The 26,564-nt window shown below is 48.9% G+C and overlaps 1 protein-coding gene and 1 long non-coding RNA gene across 9 annotated transcripts in view; one reads left to right on the top strand and one right to left on the bottom strand.

Annotated features, from left to right (window-relative positions):
• Positions 1 to 26,564, bottom strand: part of LOC134927520 (uncharacterized) — a 121,546-nt gene that overhangs the window by 32,397 nt on the left and 62,585 nt on the right. The gene's annotated exons all lie outside the window — the stretch shown is intronic.
• ARHGAP12 (Rho GTPase activating protein 12) overlaps positions 1 to 26,564 on the top strand; it is a 254,644-nt gene that overhangs the window by 219,746 nt on the left and 8,334 nt on the right. For all 6 annotated transcript variants that reach the window (XM_063922071.1, XM_063922070.1, XM_063922074.1 and 3 more), the window contains 2 exons: positions 24,175 to 24,273; positions 25,173 to 25,284. In XM_063922071.1, the coding sequence (XP_063778141.1) occupies positions 24,175 to 24,273; positions 25,173 to 25,284 (211 nt within the window). The remainder of the gene's footprint in view (positions 1 to 24,174; positions 24,274 to 25,172; positions 25,285 to 26,564) is intronic.

Raw genomic sequence — 26,564 nt, 5'->3', positions numbered from 1 at the left:
ATACGTCTGTATCCAGACTATCTAAGAAATTGGTACTACCAGTACTAGAGGCTATATTCCTGAAAGAGCCGGCTGACCGTAAAATTGAGACCACGCTCAAGGCATTTTATACGACAGCAGGCATTCACAATAGTTTGTGGGTGGAATTCCAGGGCGGTAGTCAAGTGGTCTGATACTGTTATTGACGGTTTAGACGCTCTGCCCCGGGATGAGGTCATTACTCTGCTGCAACATATACAGGATGCTGCAAATTTTATGAGTGAGGCTATTAAAGAACCAGGTAGAAAATACTTTCGAAAATGTGTGCACTAAACTGGGGTGCAGCTACACAGTGCACATAAGTGTGCATCCACAGACACACTAAAGGCAATAGTACAATAGAAAGAACTGTGCACAAACAGTAGTGCTCTCCAATCACCACATTACAACCATAACACCTTTATGTGACAAACTTCAGTTAAAAAACGATTCACCGTTTGTAAGGAGGGATTGACCTCTGACCTCCCTGAAGCTGAGTGTTGCTAGAAATATAATACAGAGTCCACTTATATGAATAGCAGTCCTCCTTAATGTCTATTGGAGACATTAAGGAGAACTGCCAATAGTGTGACTGTTTCTCTGACGTCCTAGTGGATGCTGGGAACTCCGTAAGGACCATGGGGAATAGCGGCTCCGCAGGAGACCGGGCACAAAAGTAAAGCTTTAGAACTACCTGGTGTGCACTGGCTCCTCCCCCCATGACCCTCCTCCAAGCCTCAGTTAGATTTTTGTGCCCGGCCGAGAAGGGTGCACACTAGGGGATCTCCTGAGCTTCTTAGTGAAAGTTTAGTTTTAGGTTTTTTTATTTTCAGTGAGTCCTGCTGGCAACAGGCTCACTGCATCGAGGGACTAAGGGGAGAAGAAGCGAACCTGCCTGCTTGCAGCCAGCTTGGGCTTCTTAGGCTACTGGACACCATTAGCTCCAGAGGGACCGAACACAGGCCCAGCCTCGGAGCTCGGTCCCAGAGCCGCGCCGCCGGCCCCCTTACAGAGCCAGAAGCAAGAAGAGGTCCGGAAAAATCGGCGGCAGAAGACATCAGTCTTCAACAAGGTAGCGCACAGCACTGCAGCTGTGCGCCATTGTTACTCAGGCACACTTCACACTTCGGTCACTGAGGGTGCAGGGCGCTAGGGGGGGGCGCCCTGAGCAGCAATGTAAACACCTTGGCTGGCATAAATACACCACATATAACCCCCAGGGCTATATGGATGTATTTTAACCCCTGCCAAAACTCACCAAAAAGCGGGAGAAAAGGCCGCCGAGAAGGGGGCGGAGCCTATCTCCTCAGCACACGGGCGCCATTTTCCATCACAGCTCCGCTGGAAGGACGTCTCCCTGACTCTCCCCTGCAGTCCTGCACTACAGAAAAGGGTAAAAAAGAGAGGGGGGCACTAATTTGGCCCAGTTTTAATACTAACAGCAGCTATAAAGGGAAAAGCACATTTTATAGTGGTATTCCTGTCTATATATAGCGCTCTGGTGTGTGCTGGCATACTCTCCCTCTGTCTCCCCAAAGGGCTAGTGGGGTCCTGTCCTCTATCAGAGCATTCCCTGTGTGTGTGCGGTGTGTCGGTACGATTGTGTCGACATGTTTGAGGAGAAAAATGAGATGGAGGCGGAGCAATTGCCTATTATAGAGTTGTCACCCCCTAGGGAGTCGACACCTGAGTGGATGAGCTTATGGAAGGAATTGCGTGACAGTGTCAGCTCTTTACGACAGACAGTTGACGACATGAGACAGCCGGCTACTCAGCTTGTGCCTGTCCAGGGGTCTCAAACGCCATCAGGGGCTTTAAAACGCCCGTTACCTCAAATGGCAGACACAGACACGGATACTGACTCCAGTGTCGATGATGAGGAGACAAACGTGACTTCCACTAGGGCCACACGTTACATGATTGAAGCAATGAAAAATGTATTGCATATCTCTGATAATACAAGTACCACTAAAAAGGGTATTATGTTTGGTGAGAAAAAACTGCCTGTAGTTTTTCCTGTATCCGAGGAATTAAATGAAGTGTGTGATGAGGCGTGGGTTTCCCCCGATAAAAAACTGATAATTCCTAAAAGGTTATTGGCATCGTACCCTTTCCCGCCAGAGGATAGGGCACGTTGGGAAACACCCCCTAGGGTGGATAAAGCGCTCACACGCTTGTCTAAACAGGTAGCACTACCCTCTCCTGATACGGCCGCCCTAAAGGAACCTGCCGATAGAAAGCTGGAGAATATCCTAAAATGTATATACACTCACACGGGTGTTATACTGCGACCAGCAATCGCCTCAGCCTGGATGTGCAGTGCGGGCCTGGCGTGGTCGGATTCCCTGACTGAAAATATTGATACCCTAGATAGGGACAGTATATTACTGACTATAGAGCATTTAAAGGATGCATTTCTATATATGCGTGATGCACAGAGGGATATTTGCCGACTGGCATCAAGAGTTAGCGCGCTGTCCATTTCTGCAAGAAGAGGTTTATGGACGCGGCAGTGGTCAGGTGATGCGGATTCTAAAAGGCACATGGAAGTATTGCCTTATAAGGGGGAGGAGTTATTTGGGGTAGGTCTATCAGACCTGGTAGCCACGGCAACTGCTGGAAAATCCACATTTTTACCCCAGGTAGCTTCTCAACCTAAGAAGACGCCGTATTATCAGGCGCAGTCCTTTCGGCCCCATAAGGGCAAGCGGGCAAAAGGCGCCTCATTTCTGCCCCGTGGCAGAGGGAGAGGAAAAAGGCTGCAACAAACAGCCAGTTCCCAGGAACAAAAGCCCTCTCCCGCCTCCGCAAAGTCCTCAGCATGACGCTGGGGCTTTACAAGCGGACTCAGGCACGGTGGGGGCCCGTCTCAAGAAGTTCAGTGCGCAGTGGGCCCACTCGCAAGTGGACCCCTGGATCCTTCAGGTGGTATCTCAGGGGTACAAATTGGAATTCGAGACGTCTCCCCTTCGCCGTTTTCTAAAGTCTGCTTTACCGACGTCTCCCTCAGACAGGGAGGCAGTATTGGAAGCCATTCACAAGCTATATTCCCAGCAGGTGATAATCAAGGTACCCCTCCTACAACAGGAAAAGGGATACTATTCCACACTATTTGTGGTACCGAAGCCGGACGGCTCGGTGAGACCAATTTTAAACCTAAAATCCTTGAACACTTACATACAAAGGTTCAAATTCAAGATGGAGTCACTCAGGGCAGTGATTGCAAACCTGGAAGAAGGGGACTATATGGTGTCTCTGGACATCAAAGATGCTTACCTACATGTCCCAATTTACCCTTCTCACCAAGGGTACCTCAGGCTTGTGGTACAGAACTGTTACTATCAGTTTCAGACGCTGCCGTTTGGATTGTCCACGGCACCCCGGGTCTTTACCAAGGTAATGGCCGAAATGATGATACTCCTTCGAAGGAAGGGAGTTTTAGTTATCCCTTACTTGGACGATCTCCTGATAAGGGCAAGATCCAGGGAACAGTTGGAAGTCGGAGTAGCACTATCTCAGATAGTGCTGCGCCAGCACGGTTGGATTCTCAATATTCCAAAATCGCAGCTGATCCCGAAGACACGACTTCTATTCCTAGGGATGATCCTGGACACAGTCCAGAAAAAGGTGTTTCTCCCGGAGGAGAAAGCCAGGGAGTTATCCGAACTAGTCAGAAATCTCCTAAAACCAGGCCAAGTCTCAGTGCATCAATGCACAAGGGTCCTGGGAAAGATGGTGGCTTCTTACGAAGCAATCCCATTCGGCAGATTCCACGCAAGAACCTTCCAGTGGGATCTGCTAGACAAATGGTCCGGGTCGCATCTTCAGATGCATCAGCGGATAATCTTGTCACCAAGGACAAGGGTGTCTCTCCTGTGGTGGTTGCAGAGTGCTCATCTTCTAGAGGGCCGCAGATTCGGCATTCAGGACTGGGTCCTGGTGACCACGGATGCCAGCCTGAGAGGCTGGGGAGCAGTCACACAGGGAAGAAATTTCCAGGGCTTGTGGTCAAGCCTGGAGACATCACTTCACATAAATATCCTGGAGCTAAGGGCCATCTACAATGCTCTAAGCCTAGCAAGACCTCTGCTTCAAGGTCAGCCGGTGCTGATCCAGTCAGACAACATCACGGCAGTCGCCCACGTAAACAGACAGGGCGGCACAAGAAGCAGGAGGGCAATGGCAGAAGTTGCAAAGATTCTTCGCTGGGCGGAAAATCATGTGATAGCACTGTCAGCAGTGTTCATTCCGGGAGTGGACAACTGGGAAGCAGACTTCCTCAGCAGACACGACCTCCACCCGGGAGAGTGGGGACTTCACCCAGAAGTCTTCCACATGATTGTGAACCGTTGGGAAAAACCAAAGGTGGACATGATGGCGTCCTGCCTCAACAAAAAACTAGACAGGTATTGCGCCAGGTCAAGGGACCCTCAGGCAATAGCTGTGGACGCTCTGGTAACACCGTGGGTGTACCAGTCAGTGTATGTGTTCCCTCCTCTGCCTCTCATACCCAAGGTACTGAGAATCATAAGAAGGAGAGGAGTAAGGACTGTACTCGTGGCTCCGGATTGGCCAAGAAGGACTTGGTACCCGGAACTTCAAGAGATGCTCACAGAGGACCCATGGCCTCTACCTCTAAGAAAGGACCTGCTCCAGCAGGGACCCTGTCTGTTCCAAGACTTACCGCGGCTGCGTTTGACGGCATGGCGGTTGAACGCCGGATCCTGAAGGAAAAAGGCATTCCGGATGAAGTCATCCCTACCCTGATCAAAGCCAGGAAGGATGTAACCGTACAGCATTATCACCGTATTTGGCGTAAATATGTTGCGTGGTGCGAGGCCAGGAAGGCCCCTACAGAGGAATTTCAACTGGGTCGTTTCCTGCATTTCCTGCAAACAGGACTGTCTATGGGTCTAAAATTAGGGTCCATTAAGGTTCAAATTTCGGCCCTGTCGATTTTCTTCCAGAAAGAACTGGCTTCAGTTCCTGAAGTTCAGACGTTTGTCAAGGGGGTACTGCATATACAGCCTCCTTTTGTGCCTCCAGTGGCACCTTGGGATCTCAATGTAGTTTTGGGGTTCCTAAAATCACATTGGTTTGAACCACTCACCACTGTGGACTTAAAATATCTCACATGGAAAGTGGTAATGCTGTTGGCCCTGGCTTCAGCCAGGCGTGTCTCAGAATTGGCGGCTTTATCCTATAAAAGCCCTTACCTAATTTTTCATACGGACAGGGCAGAATTGAGGACTCGTCCTCAATTTCTCCCTAAGGTGGTTTCAGCGTTTCACTTGAACCAGCCTATTGTGGTACCTGCGGCTACTAGGGACTTGGAGGACTCCAAGTTGCTGGACGTAGTCAGGGCCCTGAAAATATATGTTTCCAGGACGGCTGGAGTCAGAAAATCTGACTCGCTGTTTATCCTGTATGCACCCAACAAGCTGGGTGCTCCTGCTTCTAAGCAGACTATTGCTCGTTGGATTTGTAGTACAATTCAGCTTGCACATTCTGTGGCAGGCCTGCCACAGCCAAAATCTGTAAAAGCCCATTCCACAAGGAAGGTGGGCTCATCTTGGGCGGCTGCCCGAGGGGTCTCGGCTTTACAACTTTGCCGAGCAGCTACTTGGTCAGGGGCAAACACGTTTGCTAAATTCTACAAATTTGATACCCTGGCTGAGGAGGACCTGGAGTTCTCTCATTCGGTGCTGCAGAGTCATCCGCACTCTCCCGCCCGTTTGGGAGCTTTGGTATAATCCCCATGGTCCTTACGGAGTTCCCAGCATCCACTAGGACGTCAGAGAAAATAAGAATTTACTTACCGATAATTCTATTTCTCGTAGTCCGTAGTGGATGCTGGGCGCCCATCCCAAGTGCGGATTGTCTGCAATACTTGTACATAGTTATTGTTACAAAAATCGGGTTATTATTGTTGTGAGACATCTTTTCAGAGGCTCCTCTGTTATCATGCTGTTAACTGGGTTCAGATCACAGGTTGTACGGTGTGATTGGTGTGGCTGGTATGAGTCTTACCCGGGATTCAAAATCCTTCCTTATTGTGTACGCTCGTCCGGGCACAGTATCCTAACTGAGGCTTGGAGGAGGGTCATGGGGGGAGGAGCCAGTGCACACCAGGTAGTCCTAAAGCTTTACTTTTGTGCCCGGTCTCCTGCGGAGCCGCTATTCCCCATGGTCCTTACGGAGTTCCCAGCATCCACTACGGACTATGAGAAATAGAATTATCGGTAAGTAAATTCTTATTTTTCCACGTAAGATATTTTACGTCTACCTCCTGTAACGGTTCAAACCAGTCCGATTGGAGGAACTGCAGCACCACATTGAGATCCCAAGGTGCCGTAGGGAGCACAAAGGAAGGCTGGATGCGCAGAACCCCTTTCAAGAACGTCTGGACCTCAGGTAGAGATGCCAATTGTTTCTGGAAGAAAATGGACAAGGCTGAAATCTGGACTTTTATGGAGCCTAGATGTAGGCCCACATCCACACCCGACTGCAGAAAAAGCAGGAAATGTCCCGGATGAAATTCCACCGCAGAATATTTTCTGTCCTCACACCAAGAGACGTATTTCTTCCAAATACAGTGGTATTGTTTAGACGTTACCCCGTTCCTGGCTTGGATCATAGTCTGGATGACCTTATCGGGAATCCCTCTCCTGGCTAGAATCAGCCGTTCAACTTCCATGCCGTCAAACGTAGCTGTGTTAAGTCTTGATAGACGAACGGCCCCTGTTGCAGGAGATCCTCGCGAAGAGGTAGAGGCCACGGATCTTCCAGGAGCATCTCCAGAACGTCCGCTTACCAGGCCCCCCTTGGCCAGTCCAGAGCAATGAGAATTGCTTGAACTTTTTCCCTTCTTATTCTTTTTAGAACTCGTGGGATCAGCGGAAGTGGAGGGAACACGTACACCATCCCATGGAGTTGTCAGAGCGTCCACTGCCACTGCCTGTGGGTCTCTCGACCTGGATCAATACCGCTTGAGCTTCTTGTTGAGACGAGAGGCCATCATGTCGATTTGTGGACATCCCCATTGACGTGTCAAGCAGCCGAACACCTCCGGGTGAAGGCCCCACTCCCCCGGGTGCAGGTCGTGTTTGCTGAGGAAGTCTGCTTCTCAGTTGTCTACTCCCGGAATGAAGACTTCCTACAAAGCCACAGCTCGCTTTTCTGTCCAGAGCTGAATTCTTGATACCTCTGACATTGCTGCTCTGCTTTTCGTTCCCCCCTGTCGGTTTATGTACGTTACTGGCGCCACATTGTCCGACTGAACCTGAATGGCCCGATCTTGAAGAAGATATGAGGCTTGCAGAAGGGCTTTGTATACAGCCCTGAGTTGCAGAATGTAGATTAGAAGGACGACTTCCTGACTTGACCATCTTCCTCGAAACTGCACCCCCTGGGTGACCGCTCCCCAACCTCTGAGGCTTGCGTCTGTGGTTAGAAGAATCCAATTCTGAATCCCGAACCGACGGCCCTCGATCAGGTGAGAAGTCTGTAGCCACCATAGAAGGGAGATCCTGGCCTTTGGTGACAGGCGGATCCTCTGGTGCATGTGAAGATGCAATCCGGACCATTTGTCCAACAGATCAAGCTGGAAGGGCCTTGCATGAAACCTTCCGTACTGAAGCGCCTCGTAATAGGCCACAATTTTCCCTAGAAGGCGAATGCATAGATGCACCGATATCTGGGTTGGCTTCAGGACAACCCAAACCATCAACTGGATTACCAATGCCTTTTCCAAAGGAAGAAAAACTTTCTGCGTCTCTGTGTCCAGTATCATTCCCATAAATGGGAGCCTCTGAGTTGGCTCTAAATGAGGTTTCGTAGTAGTTTGGTTGTGAGGCCAATGCTGTTCAACAACCTTTCCCTGGACGGTGCCTTTATCAGAAGATCGTCCAGGTACGGCATTATGTTCACTCCCTGCTTGCGAAGGAGAAACGTCATCTCTGCCATCACCTTGGTGAACACCCTCGGTGTCGTGGAGAGACCAAATGGCAGGGCCTGGAACTGGTAGTGACAGTCCTGTAGTGCAAAGTGTAGATCAACCTGATGAGACTGCCAGTTCGGAATGTGAAGGTACGCATCCTTGATATCCGGAGACACCAGAAATTCCCCTTCCTCCAGACCTGAGAGCACCGCTCTGAGACTCCATCTTGAATTTGAACACTCGTAAGTACGGGTTCAACGATTTTAGATTCAAAATCGGTCTCACCGAACCATCTGGTTTCGGTACCACAAACAAGTTGGAATAGTAAGCCTTGTTGTGCAGATGAGGTGGAACTGGAACAATAACCTGAGTTTGTACCAGTTTTTGAATGGCATCCTGTAGAATTATATTTACTTCTTGTGAAGCTGGTAAGCCTGATTTGAAGAATCTGTGAGGTGGGAGCTCCTGAAACTCCAGTCTGTAGACCTGGGAAATAAGATCTATGACCCAGGGATCCTTGCATGATGTCTAGATGTGACTGAAATTTTTTGGTCTGGCTCCCATCTGCCAGTCTTCCAGGCCACGCAGTCCACCGTCAAGCAGAAGGCTTTGAGGAATCAGAACTGGAGCTCTGTTCCCGAGAACCGGCAGCTGCTGGCTTGCTTGGTTTACCTCTGGTGGCAGTAGAAGATCCTCTGACTTTGCCCTTACACTTGGCAGTCCGAAAGGACTGTAAGGTAGGTCCTGAGTAGGTCTTCCTGGTTGGGGGAGCTGCGGAAGGAGGATATGCGGACTTACCCGCAGTAACTTTGGCGATCCATTTGTCCAAGTCATTTCTAAATAAAGCCTTTCCTGTGAAGCGTAGGCCTTCCACTCCTTTCCTGTAGTCCGCAGTCCACTGGCGTAACCACAAGCCCCTGCATGCTTACACTGCCATAGCAGTGGTGCGTGCATTAAGCAAACCTACTTCTTTTATGGCTTCCACCATAAAGTTCGCAGAGTACTGTATATGTTGCAGGAGTAACACAATCTCCCCCCTAGATAAGGAATCCAACTCTTCAATAGGGTTACCCGACCATTTAGCAATGGCTTTAGTAATCCACGCAACATGCTATAGTGGGTCTCTGAGCCACCCCAACAGCTGTGTACAAGGATTTGATAGTAGTCTCAATCTTACGATCAGCAGCGTCTTTCAGGGAGGCTGCACCAGGGACGGGTAACACAATCTTCCGTGACAACCTGGACACAGATGCATCCACTATCGGTGGACTTTCCCATTTTTTCCTATCCTCAGGAGGAAAAGGAAAAGATGAGAGTAACCTTTTATGGATTTGAAATTTCTTATCAGGATTTACCCATGGTTCTTCAAACAGGGTATTTAATTCCATTGACGCAGGAAAATTGACTGAGGACTTCTTTTTAACATTAAAATAAGATTCCTCCCCTTATCAGGAATTTGTAGCACATTTCTGATAGCCTCTATAAGAGCCTGTATTCCCTGTGACAGAGCACCCCCCCCCCCCCCCCCCCCCCCCCTTCTGACTGAATCCACCTCCCCCTCCTCCATGTCTGACCCCTCAGTGTCAGATTGCAGGATATGGGCCAGAGTTCGTTTTTGCGGACAAATGGCAAGGGACTGAGACGCTTGTTTGGGGACTGTGTCTCTGTTCATAATCTCATCCACAGACTGTCTTTAAGTATTGCATCTCTTTCTCATTGCAGGACAATTTATTAGAGATATTAGAAATCATTCCTTTGAGGGAATCCAGCCACAGAGGTTCAGCCCCGCTAACTTGAGAAGGTGCACTACACTAAGTACATAGTAGTGAGCTCCCTAGGGAAGAGGAACACTCTGCTGTACATGAAACACGCTCTTTGCCTGACATATTGTAAATGTGGCAACACACACACACACGCACACGGTTAAAAACACAATTAACCCACAAAGAGCCCTTCCAGGGAGACACAGAGGTATTTGGAGCCAGCACACCGCGCCCTTATCGCTAATGCCAAGCTTAGCTGGGTCGCAGACTGAGTACCCAGATTGGTTACACTAATAATCGCTCGCCCCCACTGCTATGACCCCCTGGTACCGCTGAGGTAATATGGAGTCAGACCGGAGGAGCTGCGCGTCCCTGTCAGTCAGCTTCTGTGTCCACTGCAGAGAGAAAATTGCGCTGGTGAGCTGCTGGATCTTCTCATAGTGAAGCCTCGCCCCTCCAGTGACGCGCGGTCTTCTCGCTTTTTTTATACTGGCTGAGGTAAATTGTGCTTAAAATGGAGACCGAACCGTTTTAGGGTTAAGTTTATCAGTGTGGGTACTGTGTACAGTGTAGTGAGACGCAGTTGTGTACTGAGTCTGGAGACGCAATCCGCCTCGGATAGAAGCCGTGCGTCTCCGTACCCTCGTGCCGCCATAATGGCCGGTGACCCGCTAACCGGTACGCTGGCTCAGTACTCGCTACTATTCTTTCTTCTGGCTCTGTTAGGGGTGGCGCCGTGGTGGGGCTTGCGAATAGGACACTAACTCCTGAGGGATCTGTCAGTGGGGAACGAGACCATTAACCCTTCAAGAGGTTGGGACGTTCTCTCCCCCCCCCCCCCCCCCCCCCATCCCTTCCTTCTATGTCACACGAAGCAGGCAGGCTGGTGCCAACCAGTCCTGCCTGAAAATAAACAGATAAAATAAATGCAGAAAACTTTTCTGGAGCTTTCATAAGAGTAACCAGCTCCTCCGGGCACATTTTCTAAACTGAGTCTGGTAGGAGGGGCATAGAGGGAGAAGCCAGCCCACACTATCAAATTCTTAAAGTGCCCATGGCTCCTAGTGGACCTGTCTATACCCCATGGTACTAAATGGATCCCCAGTATCCTCTAGGACGTAAGAGAAAGTTACCTTGCAAGAGGCTATTCCTGTACCTCCTCTGTTATGAAATAGGGGTTTTTACTCCAGTCTTTTTGTCGCTCCCAAACTGGACGGTTCGGTGCACCCCATCTTGAACCTGAAGTCTAAACATGAAGTCTAAAACCGTATCTGCGGGTGTTCAAATTCAGTATGGAATCCCTGCGGGCGGTGGTGTCCTCTCTGGAGGAGGGGGAGTTCCTGGTGTCTTGGATGTGAAGGATGCTTACCTACACAATGCCATGTGGCCCCCTCATCATGCTTACCTCAGGTTCGCCATATTGAACGACCATTTCCAGTTTCAAGCCTTACCCTTTGGATTGTCCACAGCTCCGAGGGTCTTCAAAAAGGTCATGGCGGAGATAAGGCTGCAACTGCGCATGATAGGAGTGAACATAGTCTCCTACTTGGACGGTCTCCTAATAAAGGCTGTGTCCAGGGAGCGTCTGCTGCACAGCATCGATCTAACAACTCACCTACTTACGGATCATGGGTGGATCCTAAATTTTCAGAAGTCTCATCTGGAACCGACCCAACGTCTTCAGTTACTGGGAATGATACTGGATACTGTATCACAAAAAGTGTTTCTCCATGTGAACAAGGCCTTGACTCTCCAGGCTATGGACCGCTCGGTGCTCCGTCCTCGTAAGGTATCCATACATCTTTGCATCCGATTACAGGGCAAGATGGTGCCTGCTTACGAGGCAGTGCAATTCGGCAGATTTCATGCCCGACCTTTTCAACTAGATCTGCTGGACAAATGGTCCGGTTCTCACCTTCACATGCATCAGGAAGTGACCTTATCTCCGAAAGCCCGGAGTTCTCTATTATGGTGGCTACAAGTTCCTCACCTGGTAGAGGGCAGGAATTTCAGTATCCACTCGTGGATTCTACTGACAATGGATGCTAGCCTCTGGGGTTGGGGGGCGGTGACTCAAGGGGCCCAGTTCCAGGGGATATGGACAAGACAGGAATCTGCTCTGCCAAAAAACATCCTAGATCTCGGGGCAATTTACAATGCTCTCCTGCAAGCTTCTCATCTCCTGAAGGGCGATTCAGGTTCAGTCGGACAACGCAACGGTGGTGGCGTACATAAACCGACAAGAGGGAACAAGAAGCAGGGTGGCGATGTGAGAGATGTCAAAAATCCTCCTCTGGGCAGAGACCAAAGCAAGGGCCATCTCAGCCATATTCATTCCAGAGGTGGACAACTGGGAAGCAGACTTCCTCAGCAGGCACGACCTCCATCCGGGGAAATGGGGCCAACATCCTCATTCAACAGTTAATTCACCGATGGGACTGTCCGCAGATAGATCTGATGGCTTCTCGTCTCAACAAGAAGCTATGCCGTTACTGTTCCAGAACGAGGGATCCGTAGACTGTAGTAGTAGACGCGCTTACGGCACCGTGGACGTACCAGTTTGTGTACCTGTTCCCTCCTCTACCACTAATCCAAGGGTGCTAAAAAGGCTAAGAAGGGAAAGCGTTCAGGCAATTCTAATTGCCCCGGATTGGCCTCGACTGGCATGATACTCGGACCTCCTGTCAATGTCTCTGGATGATCCCTGGCCTCCGCCGCTCCAAGGCGATCTTCAGCAAGGTCCGTTCGTCTATCCAGACTTACAGCGGCTACGTTTGACGGCTTGGAAGTTGAGAGGGAGATTCTAGCAAGAAAGGGTCTTCCCTCCCTGGTTATTTCCCCCATGGTCCAGGCCAGGAAGATGGTTACGTCAAAACATTTTCTCTGACGTCCTAAGTGGATGCTGGGACTCCGTAAGGACCATGGGGAATAGCGGCTCCGCAGGAGACTGGGCACAACTAAAGAAAGCTTTAGGACTACCTGGTGTGCACTGGCTCCTCCCTCTATGACCCTCCTCCAGACCTCAGTTAGAATCTTGTGCCCGGCTGAGCTGGATGCACACTAGGGGCTCTCCTGAGCTCCTAGAAAAGAAACTGGTAATTTCTAAAAGGTTACTAATGGCGTACCCTTTCCCGCCAGAGGATAGGTCACGTTGGGAAACATCCCCTAGGGTGGATAAAGCGCTCACACGCTTGTCAAAGAAGGTGGCACTACCGTCTCCGGATACGGCCGCCCTAAAGGAGCCTGCTGATAGGAAGCAGGAGGCTATCCTGAAGTCTGTATATACACACACAGGTATTATACTGAGACCAGCTATTGCTTCAGCATGGATTTGCAGTGCTGCAGCTGCGTGGTCAGATTCCCTGTCGGAAAATATTGATACCCTAGACAGGGACACTATATTGCTAACCGTAGAGCATATTAAAGACGCAGTCTTATACATGAGAGTTGCACAGAGGGATATTTGCCGGCTGGCATCTAAAATAAGTGCAATGTCCATTTCTGCCAGGAGAGGGTTATGGACTCGGCAGTGGACAGGTGATGCAGATTCTAAAAGGCACATGGAAGTTTTGCCTTATAAGGGTGAGGAGTTGTTCGGGGATGGTCTCTCGGACCTCGTTTCCACAGCAACAGCTGGGAAGTCAGCATTTTTACCCCATGTTCCCTCACAGCCAAAGAAAGCACCGTATTATCAGGTACAGTCCTTTCGGCCCCATAAGGGCAAGCGGGTTAAAGGCGCGTCCTTTCGGCCCCATAAGGGCAAGCGGGTTAAAGGCGCGTCCTTTCTGCCCAGAGGCAGAGATAGAGGGAGAAAGCTGCAGCATACAGCCAGTTCCCAGGAGCAAAAGTTCTCCCCCGCTTCCTCCAAGTCCGCCGCATGACGCTGGGGCTCCACAGGCGGAGCCAGGTACGGTGGGGGCCCGTCTCATAAACTTCAGCAATCAGTGGGCTCGCTCACGGGTGGATCCCTGGATCCTTCAAGTAGTATCTCAGGGGTACAAGCTGGAATTCGAGACGTCTCCCCCCCGCTGTTTCCTCAAATCTGCCTTGCCAACAGCTCCCTCAGGCAGGGAGGCAGTGTTAGAGGCAATACACAAGCTGTATTCCCAGCAGGTGATAGTCAAGGTGCCCCTCCTTCAACAAGGACGGGGTTACTATTCCACAATGTTTGTGGTACCGAAACCGGACGGTTCGGTGAGACCCATTTTAAATTTGAAATCCTTGAACACATATATAAAAAAATTCAAGTTCAAGATGGAATCGCTCAGGGCGGTTATTTCAAGCCTGGACGAGGGGGATTACATGGTATCACTGGACATCAAGGATGCTTACCTGCATGTCCCCATTTACCATCCTCACCAGGAGTACCTCAGATTTGTGGTACAGGATTGTCATTACCAATTCCAGACGTTGCCGTTTGGTCTGTCCACGGCACCGAGGGTATTTACCAAGGAAATGGCCGAAATTATGATACTCCTTCGAAAAAAGGGAGTTTTAATTATCCCGTACTTGGACGATCTCCTGATAAAGGCGAGGTCCAGGGAGCAGTTGTTGGTCGGGGTAGCACTATCTCGGGAGGTGCTACAACAGCACGGTTGGATTCTAAATATTCCAAAGTCACAGCTGGTCCCTACGACACGTCTACTGTTCCTGGGGATGGTTCTGGACACAGAACAGAAAAAAGTGTTTCTCCCGGAGGAGAAGGCCAAGGAGCTGTCATCTCTAGTCAGAGGCCTCCTAAAACCAAAACAGGTGTCGGTGCATCACTGCACGCGAGTCCTGGGGAAAATGGTAGCTTCCTACGAAGCAATTCCATTCGGCAGGTTCCATGCAAGGACTTTTCAGTTGGATCTGTTGGACAAATGGTCCGGATCGCATCTTCAGATGCATCGGCTGATAACCCTGTCTCCAAGGACCAGGGTGTCTCTGCTGTGGTGGCTGCAAAGTGCTCATCTTCAAGAGGGCCGCAGATTCGGCATACAGGACTGGGTCCTGGTGACCACGGATGCCAGCCTTCGAGGCTGGGGGGCAGTCACACAGGGAAGAAACTTCCAAGGACTATGGTCAAGTCAGGAGACTTCCCTACACATAAATATTCTGGAACTGAGGGCCATTTACAATGCCCTAAGTCAGGCAAAACCCCTGCTTCAAAACCAGCCGGTACTGATCCAGTCAGACAACATCACGGCAGTCGCCCATGTAAACCGACAGGGCGGCACAAGAAGCAGGACGGCGATGGCAGAAGCCACAAGGATTCTCCGATGGGCGGAAAATCACGTGTTAGCACTGTCAGCAGTGTTCATTCCGGGAGTGGACAACTGGGAAGCAGACTTCCTCAGCAGGCACGACCTCCACCCGGGAGAGTGGGGACTTTATCCAGAAGTCTTCCAAATGACTGTAAACCGTTGGGAAAGGCCACAGGTGGACATGATGGCGTCCTGCCTAAACAAAAAGCTAGAAAGATATTGCGCCAGGTCGAGAGACCCTCAGGCAATAGCTGTGGACGCTCTAGTGACACCGTGGGTGTACCGGTCGGTTTATGTGTTCCCTCCTCTTCCTCTCATACCCAAGGTACTGAGGATAATAAGGAGAAGAGGAGTAAGAACTATACTCATTGTTCCGGATTGGCCAAGAAGAGCTTGGTACCCGGAACTTCAAGAGATGATCTCAGAGGACCCATGGCCTCTGCCGCTCAGACAGGACCTGCTGCAGCAGGGGCCCTGTCTGTTCCAAGACTTACCGCGGCTGCGTTTGACGGCATGGCGGTTGAACGCCGGATCCTGAAGGAAAAGGGCATTCCGGAGGAAGTCATTCCTACGCTGATTAAAGCTAGAAAAGAAGTGACCGCAAACCATTATCACCGCATTTGGCGAAAATATGTTGCGTGGTGTGAGGCCAGGAAGGCCCCAACGGAGGAATTTCAGCTGGGCCGTTTTCTGCACTTCCTACAGTCAGGGGTGACTATGGGCCTAAAATTGGGTTCCATTAAGGTCCAGATTTCGGCTCTATCGATTTTCTTCCAGAGAGAACTGGCTTCACTACCTGAAGTTCAGACTTTTGTTAAGGGAGTGCTGCATATTCAGCCCCCTTTTGTGCCTCCAGTGGCACCTTGGGATCTCAACGTGGTGTTGGATTTCCTAAAGTCACATTGGTTTGAGCCACTTAAAACCGTGGAATTAAAATATCTCACGTGGAAAGTGGTCATGCTGTTGGCCTTGGCTTCGGCCAGGCGTGTGTCAGAATTGGCGGCTTTGTCATGTAATAGCCCTTATCTGATTTTCCATCGGGATAGGGCAGAGTTGAGGACTCGTCCCCAGTTTCTCCCTAAGGTGGTATCAGCTTTTCATTTGAACCAACCTATCGTGGTGCCTGCGGCTACTAATGACTTGGAGGCTTCCAAGTTGTTGGACGTAGTCAGGGCCCTGAGAATTTATGTTTCCAGGACAGCTAGTGTCAGGAAAACTGACTCGTTGTTTATCCTGTATGCACCCAACAAGCTGGGTGCTCCTGCTTCAAAGCAGACTATTGCTCGCTGGATCTGTAGTACGATTCAGCTTGCACATTCTGCGGCTGGACTGCCGCATCCTAAATCAGTGAAAGCCCATTCCACGAGGAAGGTGGGCTCTTCTTGGGCGGCTGCCCGAGGGGTCTCGGCTCTACAACTTTGCCGAGCAGCTACTTAGTCGGGGTCAAACACATTTGCTAAATTCTACAAGTTTGACACCCTGACTGAGGAGGACCTAGAGTTTGCCCATTCAGTGCTGCAGAGTCATCCGCACTCTCCCGCCCGTTTTGGAGCTTTGGTATAATCCCCATGGTCCTTACGAAGTCCCAGCATCCACTTAGGACGTCAGAGAAAATAAGATTTTACTCACCGGTAAATCTATTTCTCGTAGTCCGTAGTGGATGCTGGGCGCCCATCCCAAGTGCGGATTGTCTGCAATACTTGTATATAGTTATTGTTTAACTAAAGGGTTATTGTTGAGCCATCTGTTGAGAGGCTCAGTTATTGTTTATACTGTTAACTGGGTATAGTATCACGAGTTATACGGTGTGATTGGTGTGGCTGGTATGAGTCTTACCCGGGATTCAAAATCCTTCCTTATTGTGTCAGCTCTTCCGGGCACAGTATCCTAACTGAGGTCTGGAGGAGGGTCATAGAGGGAGGAGCCAGTGCACACCAGGTAGTCCTAAAGCTTTCTTTAGTTGTGCCCAGTCTCCTGCGGAGCCACTATTCCCCATGGTCCTTACGGAGTCCCAGCATCCACTACGGACTACGAGAAATAGATTTACCGGTGAGTAAAATCTTATTATCATCGTATCTGGAAAAAGTATGTTTCCTGATGTGAAAGTAGAAAGGTTTCTCCCGTGGAATTGAGAATTGGTCGTTTTCTACTTTTCCTGCAAGCGGGAGTGGATATGGGCCCATGTTTAGGCTCCATCAAAGTCCAGATTTCGGCGCTCTCTATTTTCTTCCAGAAACAGCTTGCCGTGTTTCCGGAAGTACAGACTTTCCTAAAGGGAGTTCTTCATATGCAACCACCCTTTGTGCCTCCCACGTCTATGTGGGACCTCCAAAGTGGTTCTGTCCTTTCTACAATCAAATTGGTTTGAACCCTTACGTAGGGTTGAGTTAAAAATTCTCATCTGCAAGACTGTGATGTTTGGCATTGGTGTCTGCCAGGCGTGTCTCTGAATTAGGGGCTTTATCTTCTAAGAGCCCTTATTTGTTTTTTCATGAGGACAGGGCGTAACTTAGGACCCGTCCTTAGTTTTTGACTAAAGTGGTGTCAGCTTTTCATGTGAATCAGCCTATTGTGGTTCCAGTGTTGTCTGACGCTTCCGTTGGTCCTGAGTCCTTGGATGTGGTCAGGGCTCTGAAGATTTATGTAAAAAGGACGGCCTGTCATCGGAAATCTGACTCGCTGTTTGTCCTTTATGATGCCTTCAAGATTGCTTGGAAGCTGGCCGACCAATCTATTGCTTGTTGGCTCAGATTGACCATTCAACAAGCCTATACTTCGGCGGCTCTGCCCTTACCAGAGTCTGTTCAGGCCCACTCGACAAGGTCGGTCTTCCTGGGCGGCTGCCCGGGGTGTATTGGCCCTACAGTTGTCCCATGCTTCAACTTGGTCTGTTTCGAACACGTTTGTTAAATTCTATAGGTTTGATACCTTGGCCAAGGATGACCTTCAGTTTGGTCAGGTGGTTTTACAGAGGTCTCGGCACTCTCCCACCCGTTTGGGAGCTTTGGGACTTCCCCATGGTACTAAAGTACAAGACCTCAGAGCGGGACCAGGGCATTTTGGCGCCTTCCTCTGCTTACTGCAGCAGCAACAGGCACTCACAGCTCCTACTGACACTTAGAAAACGCTGGGGAACTGGTACAGGGTGTAGCAAAGGGGGAGAGCCGCTATTGTAAAACAATCTGTGTCCTATACAGGACTGAAATCATTAGTGTTTCACTGTGATATAATAAGTTGACAGCCGCACTGGGGCTGTGTAGCTGGGGTGTGCTGGTCTTTTCTCTATCTTTGTCTCCCTCTCACATACAGTAAGGGCAGGCTTGATAAGTTTTACTGTCTGTGTGTATGTGTATGTGATTACTGTGAACATGGGTAAACACAAACATGGGTAAACACAAGCTATGCAGCGTGTGCCACAGCATATTCTCTCCCTTATCATCTGATTCTGTTTCATGTGAACAATTCACCCATTCTTCACAACTCAGTGAGGGGGCTGGGGGAGAGGGTTAAGAGCCCTCCTGCCTAGGGGCATTTAAGAATATGATGTCTGATATGTCATCACAACTCACTGCTAATGTTCAGAAACCTCCGCTACTACAACAGGCTGTTGCAGACTTAGCTGAAAGGGCAGATGTTACACAGCCTCCCTCTCTAACTCAGGACCACAAAAGCGTTGTTTACCTGCCTTACTATTTGATTCAGATGAGGATATACAGGAGGATGGGGATGGCAATGACTTGGATCCCGTTAGTGGGGATTCCGCTTCTGCTCAGGGACCTGAACCCCTCCTTCTGGCTATACGGAACATGTTAAAGCTCCCTCTAGAGGAGGCTGCATAACAGCAGTCGTTTTTCTTTACACAAAACAAGCCTAATGTCACTTTCCCTGATTCTGCAGAGTTAGATGAGCTATTTAAGTTAGCCTGGAAAAGTCCAGACTAGAAATACCAAGTGTTAAAAGGAGTTTTGCACACTTTCCCATTTGCTCCTGAAGGTAGGAAAATCTGGGAAGAACCCACAGGAGTTGACGTATCAGTCTCTCGACTGTCAAAAAAGGCGGTGCTGCCTGCCCTGGGCTCCTTTACAATAAAGGACCCTGGGAGCAGAAAAATAGAGACTACACTAAAGTCTACACAGCAGCAGGTGTATCGCAAAAGCCGGTCATAGTGGGTTGCTGGATGATCCATGCCATTCACACGTGGGCTTTTCAAATTCAGGAGGGCCTTTCCAGGGATATGCCTCTGGTCACTACGGTGACTCTTCTGAAGCACATTCACGAAACTGCACGCGTCCTGTGTGACTCGCTTAAGGAGATGGACAGTCTTAATGCCAGGACTTCTGCCATGGCAGTCTCTGCACCCTGCGTGCAGAGACTGCCATGGCAGAAGTCCTGGCATTAAGCCTTGTGGTTGCGTCCGTGGATAGCGGACGCAAAATCCAAGCACATTGTGGAATCTCTCCCCTTTTCTGGGGAATGGCTCTTTGGGGTTGAGTTGGATACGTGGAATTCCAAAGTCATTGCAGGGAAATCCACGTTTCTCCCCACTGGAGCCCCGCCGGCTAGGCGTTCCTACCCGGGGCCATCTGTTCAGTCCTATTGGTCTAACAGATTTCGATCTATGGCCAGCGGTGCCTCCAATGCAGCTAAAGGCACCAGAGGTAAGACAAGAAGACCTGAGAACACCGGTTCTCAGGAACAGAGCACCAGTTATGCTTCCACTAAGTCCTCAGCGTTACAGTGCCCACCCACCCCGAGGGGATCTCGAGATGGGAACTCGACTGTGTCACTTCAGCCGCGTCTGGGAGGGTTCCTGCCAGGATACCTGGGTCAAGGACCTCATTTCTCAGGCCTACAAGCTAGAGTTCAACGGTGCTCATCCCCAACGATTTTTCGAATCAAGTTTACCAGCTTTGAAGGATACACAAGTTACGTTGCAACAGGCCATCCAAACGTGAGTCCAGTCCCACGTCATTGTTCCAGTACCAATACCACAACGAGGAAAGGGTTATTACGCCAACCTGTTTGTGGCTCCGAAGCCGGGCGGTTTGGTAAGACCCATTTTGAATCTAAAGTCCTTGAACCCTTACCTAAAGGTTTTCAAGTTCAAAATGGAATCCTTGAGAGCAATGATTGTGGGCCTGGAAGAACAGGAATTCATGGTTTCCTTGGATATTAAGGACACCTACCTTCATATTCCAATTTGGCCACCTCATCAGGCTTATCTGAGGATTGCCCTATGGACGATCACTACCAGTTTCAGGCACTGCCCTTCGACCTGTCCACAGCTCCGAGGATATTCACAAAGGTAATGGCGGAGTTGATGTTCCAGCTCCGGGTCCAGGGGGTCATTGTTGTCCCTTACCTGGACGATCTCCTGATAAAAAATAAAAAAAAAGATCCGGGGAGCTTTTATTGCTGCATATCGACCGCACTATCCAACTTCTGTCACACCATGGGAAGATTCTCAATTTACAAAAGTCCCACCTGGAGCCAACTCAGCGGCTTTGTTCCTGGGAATGTTGGTGGATACTGTGGCCCAGAAGGTGTTCCTCCCGGAGGACAAAGCGAGAGCACTTCAGGAGATGGTCTGAATGGTGCTCCGACCTGCTCGAGTATCCATCCATCTTTGCATAAGATTGTTGGGGAAGATGGTTGCCTAATACGAGGCGATCCAATATGGGAGGTTCCATGCCAGAACGTTTCAATTGGGTCTCCTGAGCAAGTGGTCCGGATCACGTCTACAGATGCACTGGATGATACGGCTGTCACCTCGGGCCAGGATTTCCCTCCTGTGGTGGCTGCATTCCTCCAATCTCCTGGAAGGCCGGAGTTTCGGGATTCAGGATTGGATCCTCCTCAAGTCGGATGCAAGTCTGAGAGGATGGGGAGCTGTCACCCAAGGAGCTCAGTTCCAGGGCAGGTGGTCAACCCACGAAGCCCTCCTTCCGATCAACATTCTGGAACTTTGGACAATCTACAATGCTCTGCTTCAGGTTTCTCCTCTGCTCAAGGATCATGCGATCCAAATACAGTCGGACAACGCCACGGCAGTGGCGTACATAAATCGGCAAGGAGGGACGAAAAGCAGAGCCTTCATGCGAGTGGTGTCAAGAATACTCCTCTGGGCGGAAAGAAATGCAAGAGCAATGTCAGCAATCTTCATTTTGGGAGTGGTCAACTGGGAAGCAGACTACCTGAGTCGTCACGATCTCCACCCCGGGGAGTGGGGACTCCCCCATCCAGGTGTTTCAGCAGATCATCAACTGATGAGGCTGCCCACAAATAGACGTGATGGCTTCCCGACTCAACAAGAAGCTTCACTGTATTGCTCATGACCCAGGAACTCTCAGGCGAGAGCAGTAGATGCACTGACGTCGCCTTGGCCTTACCGGCTGGTCTACCTGTTTCCTCCGATTCCGTTGCTTCCAAGGGTGCTCAAGCGAATCAGACATCAGAGAGTCCAGGCAATTCTGATTGCCTCGGAGGGCGTGGTACGCAGATCTACTGGACATGTCCGTCGAAGACCCTTGGCCTCTACCACGAAGAAGAGATCTTCAACAAGGGCCGTTCGTCTACCTGGACTTACGGCGACTTCGTTTGATTGCATGGAGGTTGAGCGGAACAACCTAGCTCACAAGGGCCTTTCCAAGAAGGTTATTGCTACCATGGTTCAGGCCCGGAAACCTGTGACGTCAAAACACTATCATCATATCTGGCGAAGATATGTATCTTGGTGCGAGGTACACACGTATTCGCCTGCAGAATTCAACTTAGAATGTTTCTTCTATTTCCTGCAGGCTGGCGTGGATAAGGGCTTACGTTGGGGTTCTGTTAAGGTCCAGATTTCTACAGTCCTCCCGGTTTGAACCTCTGATGACGATAGTAGACAAGTACCTCACGTGGAAGACGGTGATGTTACTGGCCCTGGTTTCTGCTAGATGTGTCTCAGAATTGGGGGACTTATCGTGTAAAAGTCCCTACTTGGTCTTTTACGAGGCTCAGGACTAGGCAGCAGTTCCTGCCAAAGGTTGTCTCTGCGTTCCACTTGAATCAGCCTATTGTGGTTCCGTCCAGTACTGGCACTTCTGCTCCTCCGGAGGCATTGGATGCTGTGCGAGCCTTGAAGATCTATGTCAAGAGAACGGCTCGGATCATGAAGACAGATTCCTTGTTTGTGCTATATGATGCACAGAAAAAGGGTTGCCCTGCTTCTAAGCAGTCCATTGCTCGTTGGCTTAGGCTTACTGTCCAACAGGCCTGTATGTCGGCAGCCTTGCCTGTTCCTAGGTCTCTGAAGGCCCACTCTACAAGATCGGTGGGCTCTTCCTGGGCGGCTGCCCGTGGAGTCTCGTCGTTGCAACTATGCCGAGCTGCTACCTGGTCGGGGAAGAACATTTTTTTTCAAAATAGGATTTTAATTACCTACCGGTAATTTTTCTCGAAGGCCATAAGAGATATTAGGCGCCCGCCTCAGCGCGGTGTCTTTCTGCAGGTTATTTTTATATGGGTACCTGTTCAGCTGTTGCTGTTACCAGCCGTTGCTGGTTGTTCCATGATAGTGGTGTGCTGTTGTATAAACCTCACCACTCATTGTTGTTATGTTCCTTCTTTCATACATGTCCTTTCTCCTTCAGGCACTGTTTTACCTGTAACTGCCTGTGGGAGGGGGCATAGAGGGGCGGAGCCAGCACACCCAGTAAATAAATCTAAAGTGCACTGGCTCCTTTGGACCCTGTCTATACCCCATCGTACTAAGGCCCTCATTCCGAGTTGTTCGCTCGCTAGCTGCTTTTAGCAGCATTGCACACGCTAAGCCGCCGCCTACTGGGAGTGTATCTTAGCTTAGCAGAATTGCGAACGAAAGATTCGCATAATTGCGAATAGAAATTTCTTTGAAGTTTCTGAGTAGCTCGGGACTTACTCTGCCACTGCGATCATTTCAGTCAGTTTCGTTCCTGGTTCGACGTCACAAACACACCCAGCGTTTGCCCAGACACTCCCCCGTTTCTCCAGCCACTCCCGCGTTTTTCCCAGAAACGGCAGAGTTTTTCCGCACACACCCATAAAACAGCCAGTTTCCGCCCAGAAACACCCACTTCCTGTCAACACACTCCGATCACCAGAACGATAAAAAATCCTTGTTATGCCGTGAGTAAAATACCTAACTTTTGAGTAAAATAACTAAGCGCATGCGCTCTGCGAACCTTGCGCATGCGCAGTAAGCGACTAATTGCAATATAGCGAAACTCTGCAACGAGCGAACAACTCGGAATGAGGGCCTAAGTCTCCCCAATATCCCTTATGGACTACGAGAAAAGGATTTACTGGTAGGTAATTAAAATCCTATTATTCTGATTGTATTTCTGAAATGATTTGGCACTGCAATGTCTCCTGTGACTGAGCTCTTCTATTCCCCTCATAGGACAGGCATGTCTCTGGTGCATTGCCATACACTGAGAGTAGTAACTCTGTTGGCTTATAATTATCACCAGAGCAATAAAGTGTGGCACTTCCTGAAGACACGCACCTTGGCTACCAAGACTCAATTCATAGACAACACCCTGTGTGTGGCTATTACCTGACAATTCTCCTATATAGCTTCTAATACATTATTAGAAATAGATCTTCATACGGGCTCTCGAGACCCACTTCTTCACCAAACCCAGCCAACTCTCATCCTAACCCTCTGTTCCACGCTCACTGTCTACCCCGTCTGTGTCATCCTTGTCTGTCTACCCCTCCCCCTGAGAATCTACGCTTTCACGAGCAGGTGTCTCTTCCATCTATTCCCTTTAGTGCTAAACCTAACCTCCCCCTGGTGGTGCCTAACCCTATTCCCCTCTCCCTGCACCCTAACCCCCCTGGGTGGTGCCTAAACCTAACCTCAGCCCCCGACCCTAACCCGCCCACTATACTCATCGGTCTCCTGACCCTGTCGAGATTCCGGCGTCTGTATTCCAACTGCTGTGATCTCGACAGCTGGCATCTTAACCACATCCCATTTATATACCCTGTACTTGTCCTATATTGTCTTGAACTGTAAGTCACTGTTTTCTTGTTTTGCTTATTTGCTTATGCACTCTTGTAACTGGGCTCTGCGGATCCCTTATTGCACATATAAATGAAGGATAATAATACTGTATATACTATAGTTTACTATACTTAGAATTACCAATTTGTATAAATAACAGCTTTTATTTTTCTGCAGCTAAAAATTCCTTCAGGAACAGAACTGCTGATACAATGTGAAAATGACACTATGATTAAAGAATGGTACTCGGCACTTTGCAACACCATCGGCGTTCCGGTATGAACCCACTCTAGCAATTTGTGTACCAATTGTTGTATCATGGAACAAACCAGAACCAAATTGTGTGTATGTATGTATACTTTGTGTGTGTCCGTATGTATGTATGTGTGTGTGTGTGTGTGTATATATATATATATATATATATATATATATATATAAAATATGTGTATATAATATGTAATATAATAAATGAATACAATTCATGTAGAGTCTCCCAAATCTGGAATGCTCGGGACCAGGAGCATTCCAGGTATAGGATTTTTTCATTTGTTAAAATCCTGTCGGGGGCAGTCGTCAGCGGGTCCAGGAAGGGCTAGCGGTGACTGAATTGCTGCAAAGCCACTCCCCCACAAGCTGTCATTGGTCCATGACACTAGTGACTTCATGGCATCTGGTCATGCCTTGTCACAATTTTATATAACAGCTCAAGTTCAGAACATGGGATCCCCTGGGCTAGCATAAGTAAACTGCCTCAGAACACTATTCATGTAGCCTGTGGTGAGCGAAGCTGGTAACCTTTACAAAGATACATATGTCAATAAGCTGTTTTTGGAGATGACTGTGGTACTCGAGTCACTGAAATGTTTGATTCGTAAGTAATAACTTGATAATGATAATGTGTTAGCTTATGATAAGTTTGGGCTGGTAGCATTGCCCTACCCCTCTAGCAGTGGACAGTGCCAGTTGCGTACTCTGTAGCTGGCTGATTGGGACTCAGAGTTTATATGGCAGCACCATGTCACCTAGTCCTAATAAACTAGTCACGGGAATGGTGTAATTCATGTGTGCTCCTATGTAAAGGACCACATGGCATCCAAGCAGTATTTTCCCTTTAATTGTAAACTGATATATTTGATTTAAGTTCTTGCTGAAAGTAATATTTCTATTTCTTGTAGATTGCGGAGGCTGAGGAGGTCAGTGAGGATAATGTGCCTGACTCCCCGGTAGATAAACACGGGAAAGATAAACATGACAAGGAAAAGGATCATGAATCCAAAAAGAATCGTTGTAAGTTCTTTTACAGTCGCTTGAGTATAGTTATGCAAAGTATTCTATTCAGGTTTGGTCCATGCTAATCATATAAAAAGATCAACACTCATGTTATTGGCAATCATAGTAGAGCGATTTTGGGGTAACTTTGTGGTGCTGATTCTGAATATGACATCAGTTTGGCTAGATTGGCTCTAATGTTTGAGATACACAGACAAGAAACTAGAAAAACACAATAGACAAAGCAAACTGCTCAACTGCCAACTGACAGCAGCCGACCACTTCCATATGGAGGGAGAATATTCTAGAATGATCGTGAAGTGAACTCTGAGGGCGGTATTACATTTTTTTCATGCCCTTCCACACCCGTTCTCTTTCTGCCTTCGGGGGCGTTATATTGTCCATATTGAGTTGCAGGTATAAACGAGCAGACACCAACGATGAGTGACCGCGGGGCCGCGCATTGTTTATCGTTGGTGCCTACACACTTCCGTAATGAATGAGAAATTGTTCATATCTTAACGAGATTGTTCATATCGGCAAGTGTGTAGGGCCCTTAGGGATACAGACCATAGGTCTTTCTCAAGTTACCACCAACTTATGCAGGTTTGTATTTTTACTACACACGCGTAGGAAATATTAAGAGGTCATGGGTAAAGTTGCGTAAATTTATGTGAATATATGTAGTAATTGCATTTTAGTCACATTCCATTTATACACTTCATGTTTATATATTTCTGTAAGTTGAAGTAACAGGATGTGTTCTGTGCTTTCTCTTATCAGTCCTTAAGGTGCCAGTAAGAACTAGGGTTCTGCTGGCCAATTTGCTTGTGTTTAGGCTGCATCTGACTGTATGTACTATATGATATGGATGCCTTAAGGAATGATACTGCCTAAGGCAAAAATAAGCCATCAATAGGTCAGGTGACGTATCTCAGTGCTTCCTATTGGCCACTGTATCTGTCAATTTTAATGAAGCAGGTAATTTTCACGAATGAAAACAAATGTTTTGTGAATTAAACCTGATAAGTTAATGACTGCTCAAGAGTCTCATAGGGTGAGATGTATTAACATACATGCTCCATCTATTATCTGTACAGACCCGCTTCACCTCCGGGAAGTGGGTTCAGATAAAGACGGCATGTGTGAAGCCTTGCCCTGCCGAACAGGGAGAGTGTTAACTCGCCTTCCCAGCAAACTCCACTCTCCCTCTGTTGGCTTGTAACCGGCACTTGTGGAGTCTCTGCAAATGCGCCGTTTATCTTGACCCAGTGACCTCAGCGGCTTTTGAATTTAAA

This window comes from Pseudophryne corroboree, chromosome 5 (assembly GCF_028390025.1).
Source record: "Pseudophryne corroboree isolate aPseCor3 chromosome 5, aPseCor3.hap2, whole genome shotgun sequence".
Classification (NCBI taxonomy): domain Eukaryota; kingdom Metazoa; phylum Chordata; class Amphibia; order Anura; family Myobatrachidae; genus Pseudophryne; species Pseudophryne corroboree.
Note: the sequence above shows the minus strand (reverse complement) of the source record. Positions and strands in the feature narration are given on the sequence as shown.